Here is a 20,211-nt window from a genome sequence, read left to right as displayed (position 1 = left end):
CACTGTAAAACGTGTTCAATGTGGTGGCGTACAGTGAGGGTTCAGTAAATGTTTGCTTACCATTGTTATCATCGGAGTAGTTAAGCATTTTATCATTTGCAAGATATCCAATTAATTAATAAAAAGCTATTCCAGATTCGGAAACACAATGGTTTATAAGTCATACAGAAGAATATGTTAATAAGACAGCATGGAGATTTTTCAATACATAAAGATACATAAAGAACTACCCATTAGTTCCCTTCCAACTTGAGAGATGAGACTACAGTAAAATTAAAGTTTTGGTTTAACAAAGAATACCTTTAAGAGAGTAGAAAGCAAGCCACAGGCAGGAAAAAAGACATTTGAATGCCTATAATTAACAAGAGATGAGGTACAAAACATGTAACAAACTGCCGTGAATCATCACGAGGAGATGGACACCTCAATGGAGAAGTAGGCGAGAGACGTAAAAACTTCACAGAAGATGACACCGAAGTGGTCATCAGACCCAGAAAAGTGTGCGCAACTTCACGCTGACAGCTTAAAGAAAGAAGAGAAAAAGATCTGACAATAACACTTGTGCACAAGGATGCGAAAGAGCTGGAGCTCGCCAGGGCTGCTGATGCGAGGGGGACAAGCAATTTCATTCATTTTGGAAACTGACAGTATCTAGTACACCTGAACGTATGCACATACCCCATGACCCAGCACTGCCGCTCCTACCAAAACAAATGCAGACAAATGTATCATGAACTGACACAAGAGACCGGCGCGGGTTTGATCCCTGGGCCGGGAAAATCCCCGGAGTGGAAAACGGCAACCCACTCCGGCATTCTTGCCTAGAAACTTCCACGGACAGAGGAGCCTGGTGGGCCACAGGTGAAATAACCTATTACTCTCTTCCATGCCTTTATTTCAACTCTCTCTTCGCATGGCATATCCTCACCATCAATTTCACTCAATTCATCCCTGTTCTTCCTTTAACATTCATGGTCAAGGTTTACCACATCATGAAGTTCCATTTATTCCAGGGTCTGCCTCCCATATTATATGTGAACACTTTCACTCATAGGAACTATGTTAAAATCTTCCTGGTATTCTCCATATCACTATCCACAGCACGGAGGAAACATGGAATAAAGACTTGAGAATTTCCTACATTATTCCTGTATTATAAAATGGAGAAAGCTTACCTAACACACTAACACTCCAAAAAGTATGTCACAACTGACCTAATTCAAAGGATTCCCTAAAAAGCAAATGTTAACCCTGAAGTGATACATAGGTTAGTATTTTTAATACAATTAACAGTCAGAATTCAATAACTTTAAGCACAAGGTTCAGAAAAGATGAGGAAGAGAAGCTGGTTGGGAAGAGACTATTTCCAGGATGTCATGATTTTACTTTATGAGAATATATTATGATAAAAAATTTTGACAGCGCAAATCAAGTCTAAATCAAGGAATTCATGATCCTTGCTCTAAAGTGCTACACAAATCATATGGAGATTTCAGTGCACAATCTCTCAATCTACACCCCTCCCTCGGGCTTCACTGAGGTGACCTCTAGGTGAGTTCAATCATTCCTGGAGCTCAGCAGAGATGTTTATTTTGTCATTTATTATGGTGACTCAATGGACAGGAGCAAACTCTGGGCGATAGTGAAGGACAGGAAGGCGGGGCGTGCTGCGGTCCATGGGGTGGCAAAGAGTCGGGCACGACTGAGCGACTAAACAAGAATCACAGCACCTATTGCTTCTATAATGTGCAAAGGCTAGGACCTCCCCCTCCGCCACTCAACAGAACACAGGATGAAATACTTGGGCAGGAGAGGAAGGTATCTGATAAGCCATGTGAAACACTCTGCAAAGGAGGAGCCACACACCTGGAAGAGGAAGGCATCGCCCAGGGAATTGCTGAGGCAGAAGACGAAGTCCTTCTTGGGGTGCTCAGGAACTGCCTGTACAATGCTGTTCTCCACCCAGACGGCGTGCTTGGGGACGCTGTTGTGGTCTATCCCGGACCTGCCATCGCCCTCGTAGAAGAAGAGTGTGCACCCTGGGGAAACAAAGCAGCATCTACGTGAGTGCTTGGTGCAAAAGAAAGTCTGGAGTGAAAACTGTGGCTTGTGCGCTGTTACTAGCAAAGGGCTGGAAATTAGCATGGAACAGAGGAAGTAGAAGGGGCCTATGCTTGTGCTAAGTCTTGGATAGGCTTGTATAAACAGAGGATCTTTCTTTTTTTTCCCCCTAATTGAAGTATAGTTGATTTACAATGTTATGCTAATACTTCCTTTTTTCCAAGTCTTCATGGAATTTGTACTATATTGCTTCTGTTTTATGTTTTGGTTTTTGGCCCAGAGGTACCATGGGATTCTTAGTTCTCTGACCAGGGATGGAACCCACACCGCCTGCAGTGGAAGGCACAGTCTTAACCACTGGACCACCAGGGAAGTCTCCTGTTAAGACTCAAACCTCAGTGTCATCACACACGCCGTCCAGTTCTTCGAGATCTTACTTTCCACTTCAGAATGTTTTGTTTCAGGTATCCTCAGAGGCATGTGGGGATCTGAAGGCTCCTCTGACCAGTACCATGTACCATGTGCTCGGTCGCTCAACAGTGTCTGACTCTGTGGTCCCAGGTGGGGCTGTAAATTCAGCTCCACAGGTCCGAAGAGCAAGCAGTGCTGAGTGAGGCCTGGCAGTCGGGACTGTCCCCCTACAGCCTCCTCCCAATATATCTCACAGGAAATGCAACCAGGAAACACCATCTATTGGGTTTCTTGACTGTGCCCTTGGCGAAAACAAAATACAATAGTGACTTCAGGTGCTTTCAGGATAAGGAAAGAAATGATGGACTTTTGAGTCTCAGATCCTCTCTATAAAATGTTTTCCTAGAAATCAACCAAGTGCTTGTTCCTCCTGGAAGAACAAACACATGACACAGGTATGAAGGTCTAGGGGAAGCTGGAGGCCTGGGCCACACTTAATTAAACGATAAAAGAGAGAGACAGCAGCAGAAGAAACCTGGCCTAGATCTAAGGCCAGCTGGGTTCCACAGATACCCACCAACCATGGCCTGCAAGTGAGATGCGCTTTATTAGTAATTACTCACTGAGGACTTACTCTAAAGTCATCAAATTCAATTTCAGGGGCGGCTGGGGCCCAACTTTCTAATTCTTTTAACTTCAACATAAGCCACTTGGTCAGTTTTCAACATCTTCCTTACCACAAGCAAGGGCCACCACAGATGTGAATCACAAAGCCCTTCCAAGTACCATCTCTTCGGCTGCAATATGAACTTCCACAAAGCAAATTTCTAATTGACAGTGTACAACGATGGGGATCAATGAAAAAGTCACACGAGTGCAAAGGCCATTTTCTCCTAGCCCTTAATATTTCCCAGGACAGCTTCCTTGGTAGCTCAGCAGTAAAGAAATCTGCCTGCCAATGCAGGAGATACAGGTTCCATCCCTGGGTTGAAAAGATGCCCTGGAGGAGGAAATGGCAACCCACTCCAATATTCTCGCCTGGAAAATTCCATGGACAGAGGAGCCTGGTGGAATGCAGTCCATGGGGTTGTCAAAGAGTCAGATATGACTTAGAAAATTAGCCTGACTAATATTTCACAGGAGCATGTGACAGCTGCTAGATGCAGCGCCTCCAGCACAAATGCACACCACATACTGGCTGGCAAGCCCCGCTGGTTTTCTGGCACTTCCTGTGGTACCGCCTGACCACGAGATCAGCCAGAAAGTCTACTGCGTGGTGTTGCTGAGCATCACGGTGTTATAACTGCTGTCCTTGTATCAGTAGTTCAAGAGTTTCAGTTCTCCCTCCAACCCATTCAAGTTATATTCACCTTTTTCCACCCTCCGAGGATAAAGCCCTATGTTTTCTATGACACTTATTGTTGGAAATGTATAGTGTCATGTAATTTTAGTAAGGTTTTATTTTGTTATGTTTTGGGGGTATAAGTTACATACATATAATTTAACTATAGACCTATTACCCCTACACTATTTTTTTTTTAATAATCCTTCTTATTTTGAAGAGCTCAAGTTTTTACAGGAACACAGAGGTCACATTCAGAAACATCTGACTCTCCTCTTTTCATGTCTTAAGCTAGCATAGATTCAGAGATAGCAAAAGAAAATAAATGGAAAGAAGAGGGTATTTTCCTTGAAATCTTAGGTTCCCAAGGTGGGGGCATTTTTGCTGAATGAGGGACATTTGGTGAAGTCTAGAGACATTTTAGGTTGTCACAACTTGGGGGTGGGGAACAGAAGCAGGTGGGTAATACAGGGGTCCCCAACCTCCAGGATCTAAAGCCAGATAATCTGAGGTGGATCTGATACAATAAAAGAAATAAAGTGCACCATAAATGTACTAAACTTGAATCATCCCCAAACCGTCCCCCCACTTCCCCATGGAAAAACTGTCTTCAGTGAAACCCGGTCCCTGGTGCCAAACAGGTGGGGGACCACTGACTGGACAAGGATGCTCCTAAACATCCTGCAATGCCCAGGACAAGCCTCACAACAAAGAATTATCCAGAAAACGTCAGCAGTCCGGCTGCTGAGAAACCTGACTCTAAATAATCCTTAGGACTAATATTACACTAATGATGAACAGATTCTGAACAGAAAAGGGACAATGCAGCTTTACCATAGTTAGAACAGAAACCGAAGCCTGCGGATAATGGATATGCAATGTCCACACACTGAACACTTGATGTCTCCCCAAATTGCCATTTCTATCATTTTTCAACTTTGGTTTACAATCGCCCATAACAGTGGGTGGCTGAAAATCAACTTCTCCTCAATTATCGACATGTTCCAACTTTAAGACTAATGTGAAACAGCAAGTCTGGGTACCACGTGCTCCCTGGTAACATCTTCTTTACCTTCATCTTGAATGTAATCTGTTTGCTTTTCAGTCACGGATGGAGACACTCCAGAGTCCAATTCTAAATAAAACTTTTTAAAAATTAATTATTCTGTCGAAAGTGAAAGAATCTTTGAAGAATTCTCTAGCCCACGGTCTCCAGGTATCCTGCTTTTTATTTCTCCATCTCCAAGCCCAAGTCAGCAGCAAGCCCTGCCTGTGAGTGGCAGTGACAAGCCCCAAGTTTGTCGATCTATAATGGGACCCGTCAGGAGCCAGAAGGAAAAGACTCGGCAGCTGTGTGTTCCAGTCTGGATCCTGACAGACTGTTTCATTCAGATCTGGGTCACCAAACAAGTGCAGGCTCCCTCCTCTAATGGGCGTGTGGGCTGGGCTCCTGAGTGCCCACATCCTGCCTTCCTTGATCATTTATTCTCTAAAGGAACAGCAGAAACAAAACAGCCCCCGCTTCCATGTCCCAAGTAAAAAAATCACCTAATTATTTTTATCCTATGCCATTAACAGTGTTATTCTCAAACTGAGTCTAAGCATCACCTGGGAACTTTGTTTAAACCACAGATTCAGGGCCTGTTATGGGCTGATTCCTATTCCCCCAGGTTCCTAGGCTGAAGTCATAGCCTAGGGCCTCAGAATTTCGCTATATTGGGAGATAAGGGCTTTACCGAGGTAATTAAAATAAAAGGAGGTTGTTCAGGTGGGCACTAAGCCACTAGGTCCACTGTCTTTACGAGAAGGCGGAATCTGGACACAGACAGCTACAGACAGAGGACAGGAGAGAACAGCACACCTGCTGACACCTGACCTCAGGCTTCTAGGCTCCAGGACTGTGAGACAGTCCATCTCTTTTGCTGAAGCCACCCAGCCTGTGGTACTTGGTTACAGCAGGTCCAATGCAGGGATTAATACAGGGCCCAACTCCAATCCTTTGGCCACCTGATGCAAAGAACTGACTCATTTGAAAAGACCCTGATGCTGGGAAAGATGGAAGGCAGGAGGAGAAGGGGACGACAGAGGATGAGATGGCTGGATGGCATCACCGACTCAATGGACATGGGTTTGAGTAGACTCCGGAAGTTGGCAATGGACAAGGAGGCCTGGCATCCTGCAGTCCATGGGGTCGCAAAGAGTCAGACACAACTGAGTGACTGAACTAAACTGAACCAGCTTCAGACTTTGAGATTCAGCAGGTATGGATATAACACAGGAAGCGACTCAGGCAACTGCGATGCAGGTGGTCTTCTAATCATGTTGTTAAAAACTCAACATTAAGTAATAAAATGAAAGATAGGACAGGCTGCTAAAGGGAACAGAGGCTGCGGGGTCCAGTGCTGTGGACCTTTGGGGAGGAGCAGGAGGTGGAAGAAGGGGTCTTTCTCCCTCATGTCATCTCATCCCACCCCCAACAGCAAGACAGTGGATATGATCCAGGGCCCCTTAGACACGACCCGATACTGCCTTCAAATTAAGCCAAGGCAGGTCTCACGTGAAAAACAATGGTCAAAATGCTCCCACAGGAAGAACAACTGTGTTTCACAAGCAGAACCATAACATCAAATAGCCTTTTTGCAATTCACAATGGAAAATGAAAAGCAAAATGTGCTTTGTGTATGTGTGTGTGTGTGTGTGAACTGATAAAATTAGCTCAAATCCAACGTTCCTGTGTTTTGAACACAGATACTTCACATCTGTGTTCAAAATTTTATATGCACTTTATGTAGACTATAGTATGGTATCCGATTTTGTATAGACAACAAAATATTAAAGTTTAATATCAATATTTTCTGAGGTTTTCCACAGAAGATACTATGGGTACCAGAACTCCACATCTGTTCAAACTTTGAAACCACTAAGGCAGACTTTCAGAACGAGAAGAGGACATGAGAAAAGAACCCGTGGCTGACTCATGTCGCTGTATGGCAAAAACCACCACAATATTGTAAAGTAATTATCCTCCAATTAAAATAAATTAATCAAAAAAAAAAAAAAAGAAGAACCTGACTCTTTCCAAGACATCCTTAGAAGTGGAGCAATAAGATGTAATAACCCAACAATTCTTAAAAACTAAAGACAGCATCCTATGCTAAACGTGCAGGAACATTAGACACATAGCTCTTGGCAGAAAGGAGGAGGAAACTGCCCTGCACTGGCTGACAAGTGCAAAGACTCCTCTATGGGACAGTTGGTTGTTCCCCAATATGCCCAAATTCCTTTGCTCTGTAGTAATAGCAACCCCAGTGCTTGGTTGAGTCCATTCCTGCCTCCCTTGCAGCTGGGTCGGACTCATTTCTGGCCTATGCAGTGGAAGCAGAAGAGATTCAGTCAACTTCCAGGCTGTACTCTCAGTGCAGAGGGATTCACCCTCCACACCTCCATATTTCCACTGGAACTGGACCTGCTGGTGAGCTCTCCTGATCGTTCAGATGAAAACAATCCTCTAGGAACAGTTAAGCAGTAAGACAAAAGGAACCCCGGCTTCTGGATGACTTCACAGCAAACAGTCACCCCATCACCCTTAGATTGTCCAGCTCTGCTAGGTGGGAGGGAATTTAAGTCCTGTCGTGCTTGAGGCATTGTCACTATAGGTCTCTGTGACATGCAACAAGACCTGCAACCCAATTAACATCTCCCTCCTTGTTTCGCCAGGTATTGAAGCAATAGCAGGCACCACTAGTAATGCAACCCACCCAAACTTTGCACAGGGGTTGAACTGCACATCACTGAACAGAGCTCTAGGCTGTTGTGTGCCTCTAGGACACACCAGCCACAGGTGATAAAACCCAGGATCAGATGGTGTAATGGGTGCACCACACCAGGTAAGCCCAGGCTTGTTTCTCCGGGACCCATCCTTCATGCTTAGTAATCTCAATAACCTCTCCTACATTGACCTGCTTCAAATCCAGCTTCTGTTAAGGATTCTAAGTGGGCTTGAGAATTGTCTTTTCTTTTAAGACACAGAGCTCACAAATATGCTACAATTTATACACCATCAAGCCATGCAGACATGGGCAAAAACATGTGCACATACTTCGAAACTGTATGCAAAACATTAATGAACAGCAGACATCAAAGCATCGTGCTTATTGATGAAAAGGCAGTGCATATACACACATGCATGCATATATGTACACACACTCAAATATTCAAAGTGTGACTGCAAAAAAGTGACTTTTTCACAAACGTAGATGGCTCAGACATCCCATTAAACACGAGGTTAAATTCTGTGAAATTAACAACATTCCATCATTCCTTATGAAAAAAAAAAAAGAAGGCAATTTCATAAGATTCAAGCTACTGATTTTTCCCTCCAAAACAGTTACTCTGGGAGGCACATTTTTTGGGACGATTTCAAAACAATATTTCTTGGAACTGAAGGCACTGCAACTGTCATCACAACCAGCTGTACATAAGAAAACAAGGCACGAGAGGCTCTAATAGCTTACATGTGAAAAAGCAAAGACTATAAAACTGACGGGAAAAGGAAATGGGGAGTGACTATCAAGGGACATAAAGTTTCAGCTCAGTAAGATCATTACCTTCTAGAGATGCGCTGTACAACCGTGTGCCTGCGTCAACTACACTGTAACATACACCTAAAAGCGTGCTAAGAGGGTAATGCGCGTGTGTGTGTAGTATGTGGGTGCACGCTCAGTCATGTCTGACTGTTTGCTACCCCATGGACTCTAGCCCACCAGGCTCCTCTGTCCATGGGATTCTCCAGGCAAGAATACTGGAGTGGGTTGCCACTTTCTCCTCCAGGGGCTCTTTCCGACCCAGGGATCAAACCCGTGCCTCCTGTGTCTCCTGTATTAGCAGGAAGATTCTTTACCACTGTGCCACCTGGGAAGCCTAAGAGAGTAGGTCTCACATTAAGTACTCTTAGCACCATAAAACAACAATTTTGAAATCAGCATGAAATAGAAATTCCGTGTAATTAAAAACCACCACGTGTCAGGGGTGCCACGGAGCGCAGGGTCACCCGGCATGGCAGGAAGGCTGGCTGTGTCTCTCACCTTTCAAGGACACCCAGTAGTGCTTCCACTTCCTCCGCGTGGCCGACTCCACCTTCTTGTTCTTCTTGTGCACCAGGAAGTTCTTGACGGCCAGGGCGCCGGCCTTGCGCACCGTGCCCCGGGCGGCCGTGAGCAGGACGTCGGACTGGCCCGGGGAGCTCAGGGTGCCGCTGCTCTGCTCGTCGCTGTGCGCGGAGCCCGCCTCCTCCAGGCTCTCGCTGTTCGCGGTGCTCATCTCCAGCTCCCGGCGAAAGTTCTCATACACCCCCTGGCGGGCCGCGTCCCCGGTGGAGCTGCTGCCGCTGTCGCTGCCCACAAAGGCGCGGCCGGTGGGGGGCGAGTAGCTGGAGTTAGTGGCATTGGATCGCCGGGACAGGAGGTCCGTGTCGGCGGTGGCCCCTTCGATCCCGCTGTCTGCAAACTCGCTACCCTCGCCCGCGTTAACATCCTGGGGAGCAGGAAAGGGAGAAGAAAGATGTGCCTCACACAGAGAAGTAACCCCAGGCTCCTGTCGCTCTAGCCGGGGGCTGTGGAGCTGCTGGCAACCTGCAGCGTGTCACTGCTCCCCACCTTCCCAGGACCAATCATCCTTCAACCCCAACCCCCTCAAAACCAACTTGCCTGCTGAGGAGCTCAGGAAAACCATGAAGCCACCCCAGTATGAATGTCAACAATTCAGAACATTCAAAACACACACACACACACACAAAGCAAGAAACATTTCAAAGAACTTATGAATGATCTGACTTAGATAATTAAGTAACGGGCAAATCAGCTATTCAGAGTCCCCCCACTGCCCTGCTGAATGAACTCAGCACCCTGGCCCTCATCAGCAAGCCTGGCGCTCCAGGAAAATTCTGCTGGCTGATAGGTAGTTTATTCTGGAGGGAGGGGGTTCCAAGGGAATAATGATGTCTGTATAGCTCATACTTAAAATAAAGGCTGAGTTAGGAGTCTAATTTATGATCTGGTGACTAGAAAGATAACTAGCGTACCACCCCATCCACTCACCCAGCAAGGACCCAGAGCCCAGGAGCAGGGGAGAGCCCTCATGCTCCAATCAGCTTTGTTTCTTGAAAACAAGTAGCTTCTCACTCTGCACTTGAGCTGAACAAGTCTGTGGGGCCCACGGCTCCAGTGCAGACTCTCCAGTTACCCTGCCCTTTCAAAGCTTGGATGTGAGGAGCCTGAGCAAGCTACTCAGTGCCCCGGGGGCCAAGTGACAGCTTGGGGCAACTGCCAAGATGTGGGGGGTATCCATCCCTCGGTTAAAAACATTTGGAACTTCCAAAGCGCTGGCGCTGATCTCAGGCTCAACGGACACAGACAGGTCTGTTCTTAAATCACAATCTGGATTGCTCAGAAGTGCTAAAGGCATTTCCACAAACAATAATTAAGGAAGGGTAGTCCTCAAGCGAGAATAATGACAGCAGAATACGGCAGGCCAGCTCAGCAGTCTCAGGGATAAGGAATGGGTCTGGTTTTCTCCAAGGGAAAGTATGGCAACGTGAAACTGACATGCGAGTACTACGTGGTTTGGAGACTTAACCGTGTTTTAAGCCTTCAGTCTCATAGTTCATTACAGTTTGAAAACGTAAAAGCTAACAGGATATTCCAGTTGCCATATAAATGATTTGAATGCTGTGCTCTCAAATCTCTGCTGCCAGGTAATGGAGAATGAACCAAGCCACAAACTATTGGGCTGGCCAAAAAGTTAATTCCAGGTTTTCATACGATGCTACAGAAACACCAGAATGAACTTTTCAGCCCCAATAATACTGTCCTGCATGAGGCCCAAACAGGTGTTGGGCCCACATCTCTGCACATCTCATGTGGTCAATTCTAAGTTAAGTCCCTCAGAGTACACCTTCATCACAAATAGATCCTAAGTTAGCAACTAAAAGATGGGCAGAGCCAGACATGAAAACCATCATGGGAGGCACAGAAAGGCAGATACTGTAGGATTCACTTCTATGTGGAATGGAAAAACGCCAAACCCATAGAATCAGAGAGCAGAATGGTAGTTGACAGACTAGGGGAAATGGGGAGATACTGCTCAAGGTTACACATTTTCAGTTACAAGACCAAATAAGTTCTGGGGATCTGATATACAGGCAGATGACTCTAGTTAATGATACTGTATTGTATCCTTGAAATCTGCTAGGAGGGTAGACCTGTAAGTGTTCTCACCACAAAAAAAGGAAGGAAATGAGGGAGGGTGGGAGGGAAGAAGGAAGAGAGGAGTAATTACATGAGTGATGGACATGTTAATTAACTTGATTGTGGCAATCATTTCACAATACATACATACATTAAGCTCCGGGAGTTGGTGATGGACAGGGAAGCCTGGCGTGCTGCAGTCCATGGGGTCACAAAGAGTCGGACACGACTGAGTAACTGCACTGAACTGAAACCATCACAGTCATCTTCAAAAATACAAAAAACACAAGGAAGTACAGTGTGCAAAGCACAGAAACTTGACAGTGGAGACACCGGCCAAGTACTGCCTCGACCAAGCGTTCAAGGTTAACTGAGCGCAGGGCACACGGGGACCCTTTGTACTATGTTTGCAACGTTTCCTTGATTCTAAAACTGTTCTAAAATAAAAAGTTTATTTTAAAAAAAGGAAGAAACGAGGGCAAGGTAAGACGGGAAGACAGTAGCAGGCAGTGCTGAAGCAAGTTTCTTGAATAATGACACTTGCAACGGAGTTTAGGTCCCTGGGATACAGAGGGACTTAAGAGGGTCAAAGGAACCATGTACACAGCTAAGATGCACACCCTGTGACCGTCGGTCCTGTCATTTTCCTGCCTGTTACCCACCACCAATGGTCATCAAGGACACAGATATGGAAGGTATGTGATATATATATTGTGCCATTGAGTGAGCATACATACTCAGTCGTTTCAGTCACGTCCAACTCTTTGTGATTCCATGGAGCCCACCAGGCTCCTCTGCCAATGGGATTTTTTTGGCAAGAATATTGGAGTGCATTGTCATGCCCTCCTCCAGGGGATCTTCCCAACCCAGGGATCCAGTAGGTAAAAAAAACTCCCCAATACAAACAGGAAAGCGCTGTTACCAACCCACGTTTCTCCCTGGCAGGAACATTTACCATATGTCCCTTTTGATAACAATAAGTAAAGTCAGTCATCACTGATTATTCAAGATAACCACGGGTGGTGGGAGATGAGGAGTTTGTATGAATCTCCCCAGTATCTGGACTCGTTTTCACATCTCAGTCCTTCTCTGGGAGAAGGGACAAAAACCAGCTACAAATTTGCCTCAAAGATGAAAAATGATGAGCTGCTTCTCCGTAAGACAGGGAATGACCAGCTACACAGGGGTAACCTCCCTGGATCATAAGAAAAAGACTTCAGAACAAAAAAGAAGATATTGATAGCAGGCACCTGATAATTTCCTGAGCTGGGGAACAGGAAGGAACCTTGCAAAACCATCCCCTTGGTGAATGCCTCGGGATGCTAAGGCTCAGAAAGTCACAGGCCTGGTGGGTGGCAGACTGGAGGTGAGGGCCCATGCCTCCAAGGCCCTCTTCTACTCTTACAAGGCAGCCCCACGGCTCAGCCGCAGGCAGCACCTGATTGGGTCCTGCCTCAGCAGTCAACACCACGCCTTCCCCTCTGTCTGCCAACAGTGCCTCCTCTAGGGTTTCCCAGCAAAACTGCGTGACTGGGCATCTGTATGCCTTGACTTTCCGGCAAAGAGCTCAGACTCAAAAGTGACGGGAAGGGGAAGGAGGAGACGAAAGAATCTGAGTGAAACAAGCAGAGAAGGGACAGGCATGTCTCTTAACATCCCTTAACATCTACTGGGCTTAGTTGCTCAGTCGTGTCTGACTCTTTGCGACCCCATGGATTGTAGCCCGCCAGGCTCCTCTGTCTGTGGGATTCTCCAAGCAAGAATACTGGAAGGGGTTGCCATTCCCCTCTCCATTTAACATTTCCTACATCCCCACAAACCATGAACCCCTACAGACGCCCTGACGTCCCTAATGGAACTAAGAGTTAAGGACTCGATAGACACGCCCCTCTTTGTCATATTAAACATGTGCTCGTGCCAGCTCATGCTGCAACTCTGCAATGGCTCAGGCTGCGCAGGTTCAACTCTGGGACAGTCACTGAACTGAGCAGTGATTTCTCCAGGTAACAGGCCTGCTGGCCCCAGAGGAGCCGACATACTTCAGGAGAGTAACCGCCAGGGAATGCTCCCCATCTGTGACCCAAGGCAGCTCCACCTTGTCTCCACAAGTGGTTAAGCAGGCTCAGTGGTACACATCCCCCTTCTGATATGTGACCCAGCCTGCCCGGAAACGAAAGCTGCCTGCCCAGCCCCAGCCTCTATATGGCCATGAAGCATGGGATGTTCCCAGATACCCAGAAATCCTTGCTCTAGCACCGTGGGAAATGCTGTCCACCCAGCCAGAGGCATTACTCAAGACCTGAATGGTCAATAGGACTCCACATCCCCTACACCAGCCATCTCCAATTTTAGTAAAGTAGTCATCTACAATGGGGCTGTTTTATCCAGCTTGCTCCTTGGAGGAAAAACAATGACAAAACTAGACAGCATATTAAAAAGCAGAGACATCACTTTGCTGACAAAGGTCTATATATTCAAAGCTATGGCTTTTCTAGTAGTCATGTATGGATGTGAGAGTTGGATCATAAAGAAAGCTGAGCACCGAAGAATTGATGCTTTTGAACTGTAGTGTTGGAGAAGACTCCTGAGAGTCCCTTGAACTGCAAGAAGACCCAACCAGTCAATACAAAGGAAATCAACCCCAAATGTTCATTGGAAGGACTGATGCTGAAGCCAAAGCTCCAATACTTTGGCCACCAGAAGCAAAGAGCCAACTCATTGGAAAAACCCTGATACTGGGAAAGATTGAAGGCAGCAGGAGAAGGGGATGACAGAGGATGCGATGGTTGGATGGCATCACCGCCTCGACGGACATGAGTTTGAGGAAGCTCCGGGAGATGGGAAGGACAGGGAGGCCTGGCGAGCTGCAGTCCATGGGGTTGGACACCACTTAGCGACTGAACAACGAACAACAAAGTACCACACAGTTAGAACTTAGAAGCCTCCAGGGCACAGAGTCTCCAGAAGAAACCCAAGTCAGATACACGGATGTAGAGGCTCTGGGTTTACACACGGAAAGATCGCTCTGAGGCTGCATCCCAAATGCCCAGCCTTCTCAAATGCCAGGTGCACGCCACTGCCACGTGGTTTCATAGCGCAGAAGACAGCGTCACTGCGATGCAAACAATCCCGGTGCGTGTTTTCAAAGGGCTCCTCCTCCGACTACCTCCATCTCAGGGACACTTCATACCTGAGAAACCCGATTCTCCCCACACTCAAAAGCATCTGTGAACCACCCCCACTCTTTCAGTGGTCAACCTCAGGTAAGAGTTCCGTGGGAGCTCAAGAGTCTTTATTCCCAATGCAAGGCATGTTCCTTCTTATCTAGTTAGATGCCTTAGCATATGATCAGTCCTAGAATATCAAACCAAATGCACTGAAATTTAAAGCAAAAGTCAGAGGAGATCAAGGGAAATAGTAAGACCCTAGCTAAACAGAGAAGTAACTCTCATCATGATGCATGATCTGGCCAGAGATTTCCTGAAAATAGCTCAAAATAAACTCCCCGTGTTAGAACCACTCCACTGAAGTGGCTTCCAATTATAAATAACATTCATGGAATATAGAGGCTCTTAAGCCCTGCTCTTCCTGGATGAATCCTCCCAAGCCGGATTTTTCAAACACTCACCAGCTTCCATTCCACCGGCAGAAATCAACGCACGCACTTTCCCACTGGATGTACAAGTGGCCAGCTGTCACGCAAAACATTCAACAGTGCGAGTTTTCTTAGTCATTTCAGCCAGGCAACAAAGCTTAAATGAGCTCTGGTACTAAAGCAGAGGGGGTGAGAGGCAAATTCAAAGCCTGTTTGCACAGCCTTGAAAACTAGAGGGTCCCCAGCATGAACATGGACAAACGACACACTGTGGCAAAGCTCACAGGGTTTCCACCAGGGACTCAGAAATACCCCAAGGAACAGGTCTGCTGTGCTAATGATGTGTGGACACAATTCTGAAGAGGTCATTAGCCACAAAGTTCAAGGGCCCTGGGAGAAGTTTTAAGTGGAATGCAATTAGAAACTGTTATGTTGGCCACTTTCTTTAATTTCCCTGATGAATCCAGCTTTGTGTCAATACACCTGTATAGAGATGGTTAATGCAGCAGAGCAGAGTTCACGGGATTTGTGATGGGAGGAGATTCTGACCCGTGGTGGTGGTGGCAGTTTAGTCGCTAAGTCATGTCCGACTCTGGTGACCCCATGCACTTTTTAGCCTGCCAGGCTCCTCTCTCCTCTGTCCACAGATTTCCCAAGCAAGAGTACTGGAGTGGGTTGCCATTTCCTTCTCCAGGGGATCATCCCAACCCAGGGATCGAACCCAGGTCTCCTGCATTGGCAGGGAGATCCTTTACTGACTATATGATTAAGCGATCCCATTCCTGGGCATATATCTGTGGACCTGTTCAATTCAGTTCAGTTCAGTCGCTCAGTCGTGTCCGACTCTCCGCGACCCCATGAATCACAGCACGCCAGGCCTCCCTGTCCATCACCAACTCCTGGAGTTCACTCAAACTCATGTCCACAGAGTCGGTGATGCTATCCAGCCATCTCACTCTCTGTCGTCCCCGTCTCCTCCCGCCCCCAATCCTTCGAAGCCTTGAATTAGAACAATTTCTGACTTACTAAATTCTAAAGTATTCCTCCTGTGGTTTCTCATCTTCTGATCCCCCAATCTGAGTACCTCCACCCCCCATGCATGCATACACGTGCACACTGTCTTTGGTTTGGTTTCCAACACTCTCTCCGTGGTACGTACATCTCAGCACAGCAAATATCATGTCTAGGCATGTCATTCTGAACCAATCTGTGCCTCAGTCTCCTCACCTGTATAATGGGAGCGGCAATAATACCTACTTTGTAAGACACACTGTGGGCTTCCCTGGTGGCTCAGAGGTTAAAGCGTCTGCCTCCAATGCGGGAGACCCAGGTTCGATCCCTGGGTCGGGAAGATCCCCTGGAGAAGGAAATGGTAACCCACTCCAGTATTCTTGCCTGGAAAATCCCATGGACGGAGAAGCCTGGTAGGCTACAGTCCATGGGGTCGCAAAGAGTCGGACACGACTGAGCGACTGAACGGAACGGAACGGAAGACACACTGTAAGATGTGATATAAAGTTAACTCACTTTTCTAGAATTCTGCCCAGCACACAGCACTTGCACAGGTCATGTCCCTCTCAGCCCAAGGAGGGAAGTCACTGCCTGACCTCACTCCCTAGCTTCCTGCACTAACACAGAAGAAAGTGTTTTGCTGAGCCATGTGGGAAAAGCAAGGCCTTATGGGAAAAAAGACAGGCACACCAAGGTTGGTGTGAGCCAGTGCAATCCCTCTGAATCCTCTTCAGATGCATAACACTGCACAATAAACGAAGAAAATGATGCTTCCTATGCTGTATAAGTAATTGCCAGGCACTGTTATAATAATCACCTTTCTTGATTTACAGAAATATTGCAGTCTCCAGTATCCATTATTTTAAGATTTTCCCCCCGTCTCTATAAACAAATGTCCAGTGTCTTTTTGAGTTCGTGATTCAGAAGTTTGTCAATTTCAGCTCCTGGGCCTCCTACTCTTCACCCCTTGACACGTGTCCCGGCTCCCTCTGAGACATTTCTAAAAACCAGCTCCATTTCCCACTTCTTCCTTTCCCAAGGCAAAGACTCCATGCCCTTTCAAGTTTCCAGCACTCAGTCCCATCCTCGCTAATGATTCCCAACAGGAGTGACTCAAAATTTCTCTCAATTACAACTGTTGGAAGTGAATTTCTTACTGCTGCTCACAAGGGACTCAGAAGTTATCTAACGCTTGAAATGCTGCTCCAGGTAACTCCAGACTGGAGTCGGCACTGTGCTGAGGTCAGTGAATCATCTTCTCTCCCTTCATCTGTTTTCTGCGTGTGTGTCTCAGACCCTGTTCTCACTCCCCACCCCCCGCCCAGCCCTCACCTCAGGATATACCACATCTCCAGTCATCGGCTCTTTTCTAACTACCTTTCTCCCATAAGCATCCTGTACAGGAAGTCTCCCAGCAACACGGCGGAGGGCTCCTGAGGCTGCCCATCAAGGTCCTTCACTGACGTCCAGCCTTAGCACCGGACCTTTGGAGGCACCCTGCCACCAGTGAAAGTGAAGGGTTCCTGCCAGTGCACACTCCCAGCCCTTCGTGCTTCCAGGAATCCTGATCCTTCAAGGCTCAGCTGGAAGCCTTCTTTTAATCTCCTTTGATCCCCATGAAACTTCTCAACACCCACCCCGCTGCCACCACCCCAGCCACACTGGCCTCTTTGCTCTTTCTCAAAAGTGCAGGGCATGACCTCAGCTTCCAAATCAGTGGTCGACTCCCATCTCCCGTTCCAATCCCTAGCAAGCCTGCCCTTTCTAGGGGCCTGACTTGACCGCGTGACCTGGAATCGCCACGTCCACCACTGCCCACTCCCCCCATCTCCCTCTCTTTCTCCCATGGCAAGTCCTCTGCTTGTTATGCTGATTGTGTGCTGTGGACGCACCCATGCTCCACCCCTAAGCTCAGCGATCTTTTCTTGACACCTCCCAAGAGCCAAGAATAGTGCCTGGCATGGCATAGGCACCTTGAAAACAAGCAAACAAACAAAAACCCACACTGTTGAACAACTTCACTGCTGTTCATTTTCCACCTTCCTCTCACAACAGGAAAATCGTTTCTCATGGAATACACTTGAGTTTGATTTAAAGATCTAGTCATTTGCAGGCTCAGCTCATGCTCAACCCCAGCTGAAGTCACAACTGGAAAGCCTGACTTCGCCACCTTCCAGCGAAGATCCGGGTTTATGATGTCTTTTATGGAGACAACCAGAGCTCATTTACATGTCTTTTTCTTTCATCTTTTTAAAAGGAGAGAAAGTGAGAAAGATATATTGGGCTGTTTTATGGCCCACACTAGATATTCTGTCAACAGGAGGTTCAAAGCAAATGGGGCCCCAACCACACAGTGAAAACCTTGTGGGTGTTCCCTGCCCCGGGCTCCGTGGAGACGCTCCCAGGGCAGCAAGGCAGGCTGGTTGGGAGGCTCCAAGCTCCCATCACAGCACTTTATCCTTCCCAGTTATGTTGAGAAACCAGTAATTAATTACACAGCATTGCAGGACACGATTTATGTTGAGGGACACTGACTCGCCTCTCCTCATGGACTAAATGGAGAAAGTGGTTTTCAAAGGTTTGGACCTCCCCAAGCTATATTAGCATAAATGAGCTGCTCTCTGAACGGGGACCAGGGTTCCTTAAATAATTTCAGGGAGCCCCTAAAGTCCTCCCTTTTCCAACTACCTATCTGAAGTAAGACTTGCCCCAAATAGTCCAACAAAAGAGCATATCACAAGAGAGGGAATGCAAAGCAGCTGCAAGACTCCAGTCTCTCCTGATAGGTTAGAAATTGTGGAGAGTTGCAAAAACACAAAAATGGGACTTCCCTGGAGGTACAGTGGATAAGAATCCACCTGCCAGTGCAGGGGACATGGGTTTGATTCCTGGACTGGAAAGATTCCACGTGCCATGGGGCAACTGAGCTCATGTGCCACGACCGAGCCCAGGAATTGCAACAAGAAAGGCCATGCACCCAACAGAGCAGCCCCCACTTGCAAGAGAGAGCCTGTCGCAGGACAAAGACCCAGCGCCACCAAAATAAATTTCTCTTAATTTTAGAAGATAAAATTTAACAATTAAAGTTATTTATGCGAACATATAATGCTTTACTGCTGTTATTTTAAGATGAATTAATGAGTATTTTTTACATTTCTAGTTCAGTTCCTAATGTGATAAATATTTATAGATATAAACATGAATAGCAGCTCCTTGGAGACTATAATACTTTTTAAGAGTAGAAAGGAGTCTGAGATCTGCTAATACAAGCCATCTCTTGGCTACCTACTCCCACTCCTCAAAAGAAGATCTTGGCAAAGGAGATGGATATTCATGTTGAAAATGGATGGGCTATTTTTCAAAACAAATATCTCACTGCTTAACTTACGTGCCAGAAAAAGAAAGAAAAAAGAAGCATCAAAAAGGAGAAGTGAAGGAAGAGGTTGTCTTAAGTGGAGTGTATATAAAAATATTTTGTTTCATGAAGAATTAACCTGAGGTTCTTAACCAGAAGCTTCTCAATGGATGCTGGAAGACCCATGGATCCCCTGAAATGATACACAGCAGGGTGGTCCCTGTGTTTGATCCAAAACAATCCAATTTTTTCATCTGATTCTCATAGGAATCTGTGACCAAAGGTTAGGAATCTCTTGGAGGCTGATGCCAATTCTCAGCTCAGGGAATATATTATCCTTGAACCATTTAAGCTAAGTATAAAACAAAACAACATTTTAAGCACCAACACAGTTTATTATGGGAACTCAAGATCTTTTTCTGACCATGCCACACCCTGTATCTGGCTGAAATCACCAATCCTATTACCTGTTTATCCAAGCAAGAAAGTTTTATCAGAGACAGAGCCTACGAAAGTCATCTTTGGCATTTCTCCAAAAAAAGACACAGATGGCCAACAGGTATCTGAAAAGATGCTCAACACCACTAATTACTGCTGCTGCTGCTGCTGCTAAGTCGCTTCAGTCGTGTCCGACTCTGTGCGACCCCACAGACGGCAGCCCACCAGGCTCCCCCGTCCCTGGGATTCTCCAAGCAAGAACACTGGAGTGGGTTGCCATTTCCTTCTCCCCACTAATTACTAGAGAAATGCAAATCAAAACTAGGATGAGGTATGACCTCACACCAGTCAGAATGGCCATCATTAAAATGTCCACAAATAAAAAATGCTAGAGAGGGTGGGGAGAAAAGAGAACCCTCCTACACTATTGGTGGGAATGTAAGTTCATGGAAAATAGTATGGAGGTGCCTCAAAAAACTAAAAATAAAGCTACCCTATGATCCAGCAGCCCCTCTCCTGGGCATGTATCCAGATAAAACTGTGATTTGAAAAGGTACACACACCTCTATGTTCACAGCAGCACTACTCACAATAGCCAAGACACGGAAAACAACCTAAATATCCATTTACAGATGAATGCACACAGAAACTGTTGTGTGTACACAATGAAATACCACTCAGCCATAAAAAAGAACAAACGAGTGCTACTTGCAGCAGCATGGATGTGCTAGAGATCCTCAGACAATGCGAAGTG

At 46.4% G+C, this 20,211-nt stretch overlaps 1 protein-coding gene across 9 annotated transcripts in view; it reads right to left on the bottom strand.

Annotated features, from left to right (window-relative positions):
- TIAM1 (TIAM Rac1 associated GEF 1) overlaps positions 1 to 20,211 on the bottom strand; it is a 314,669-nt gene that overhangs the window by 136,764 nt on the left and 157,694 nt on the right. For all 9 annotated transcript variants that reach the window (XM_055421403.2, XM_055421410.2, XM_055421462.2 and 6 more), the window contains 2 exons: positions 8,899 to 9,346; positions 1,867 to 2,039 (listed from right to left, as the gene is read on the bottom strand). In XM_055421403.2, coding sequence (XP_055277378.2) covers positions 1,867 to 2,039; positions 8,899 to 9,346 — 621 coding nt within the window. The remainder of the gene's footprint in view (positions 1 to 1,866; positions 2,040 to 8,898; positions 9,347 to 20,211) is intronic.

Source organism: Moschus berezovskii, chromosome 1 (assembly GCF_049115385.1).
Source record: "Moschus berezovskii isolate FMDL1 chromosome 1, NW_MosBer_1.0, whole genome shotgun sequence".
Classification (NCBI taxonomy): Eukaryota; Metazoa; Chordata; class Mammalia; order Artiodactyla; family Moschidae; genus Moschus; species Moschus berezovskii.
The sequence above is the reverse complement of the archived record's forward strand: the minus strand, read 5'-3'. Positions and strand labels throughout refer to the sequence as shown.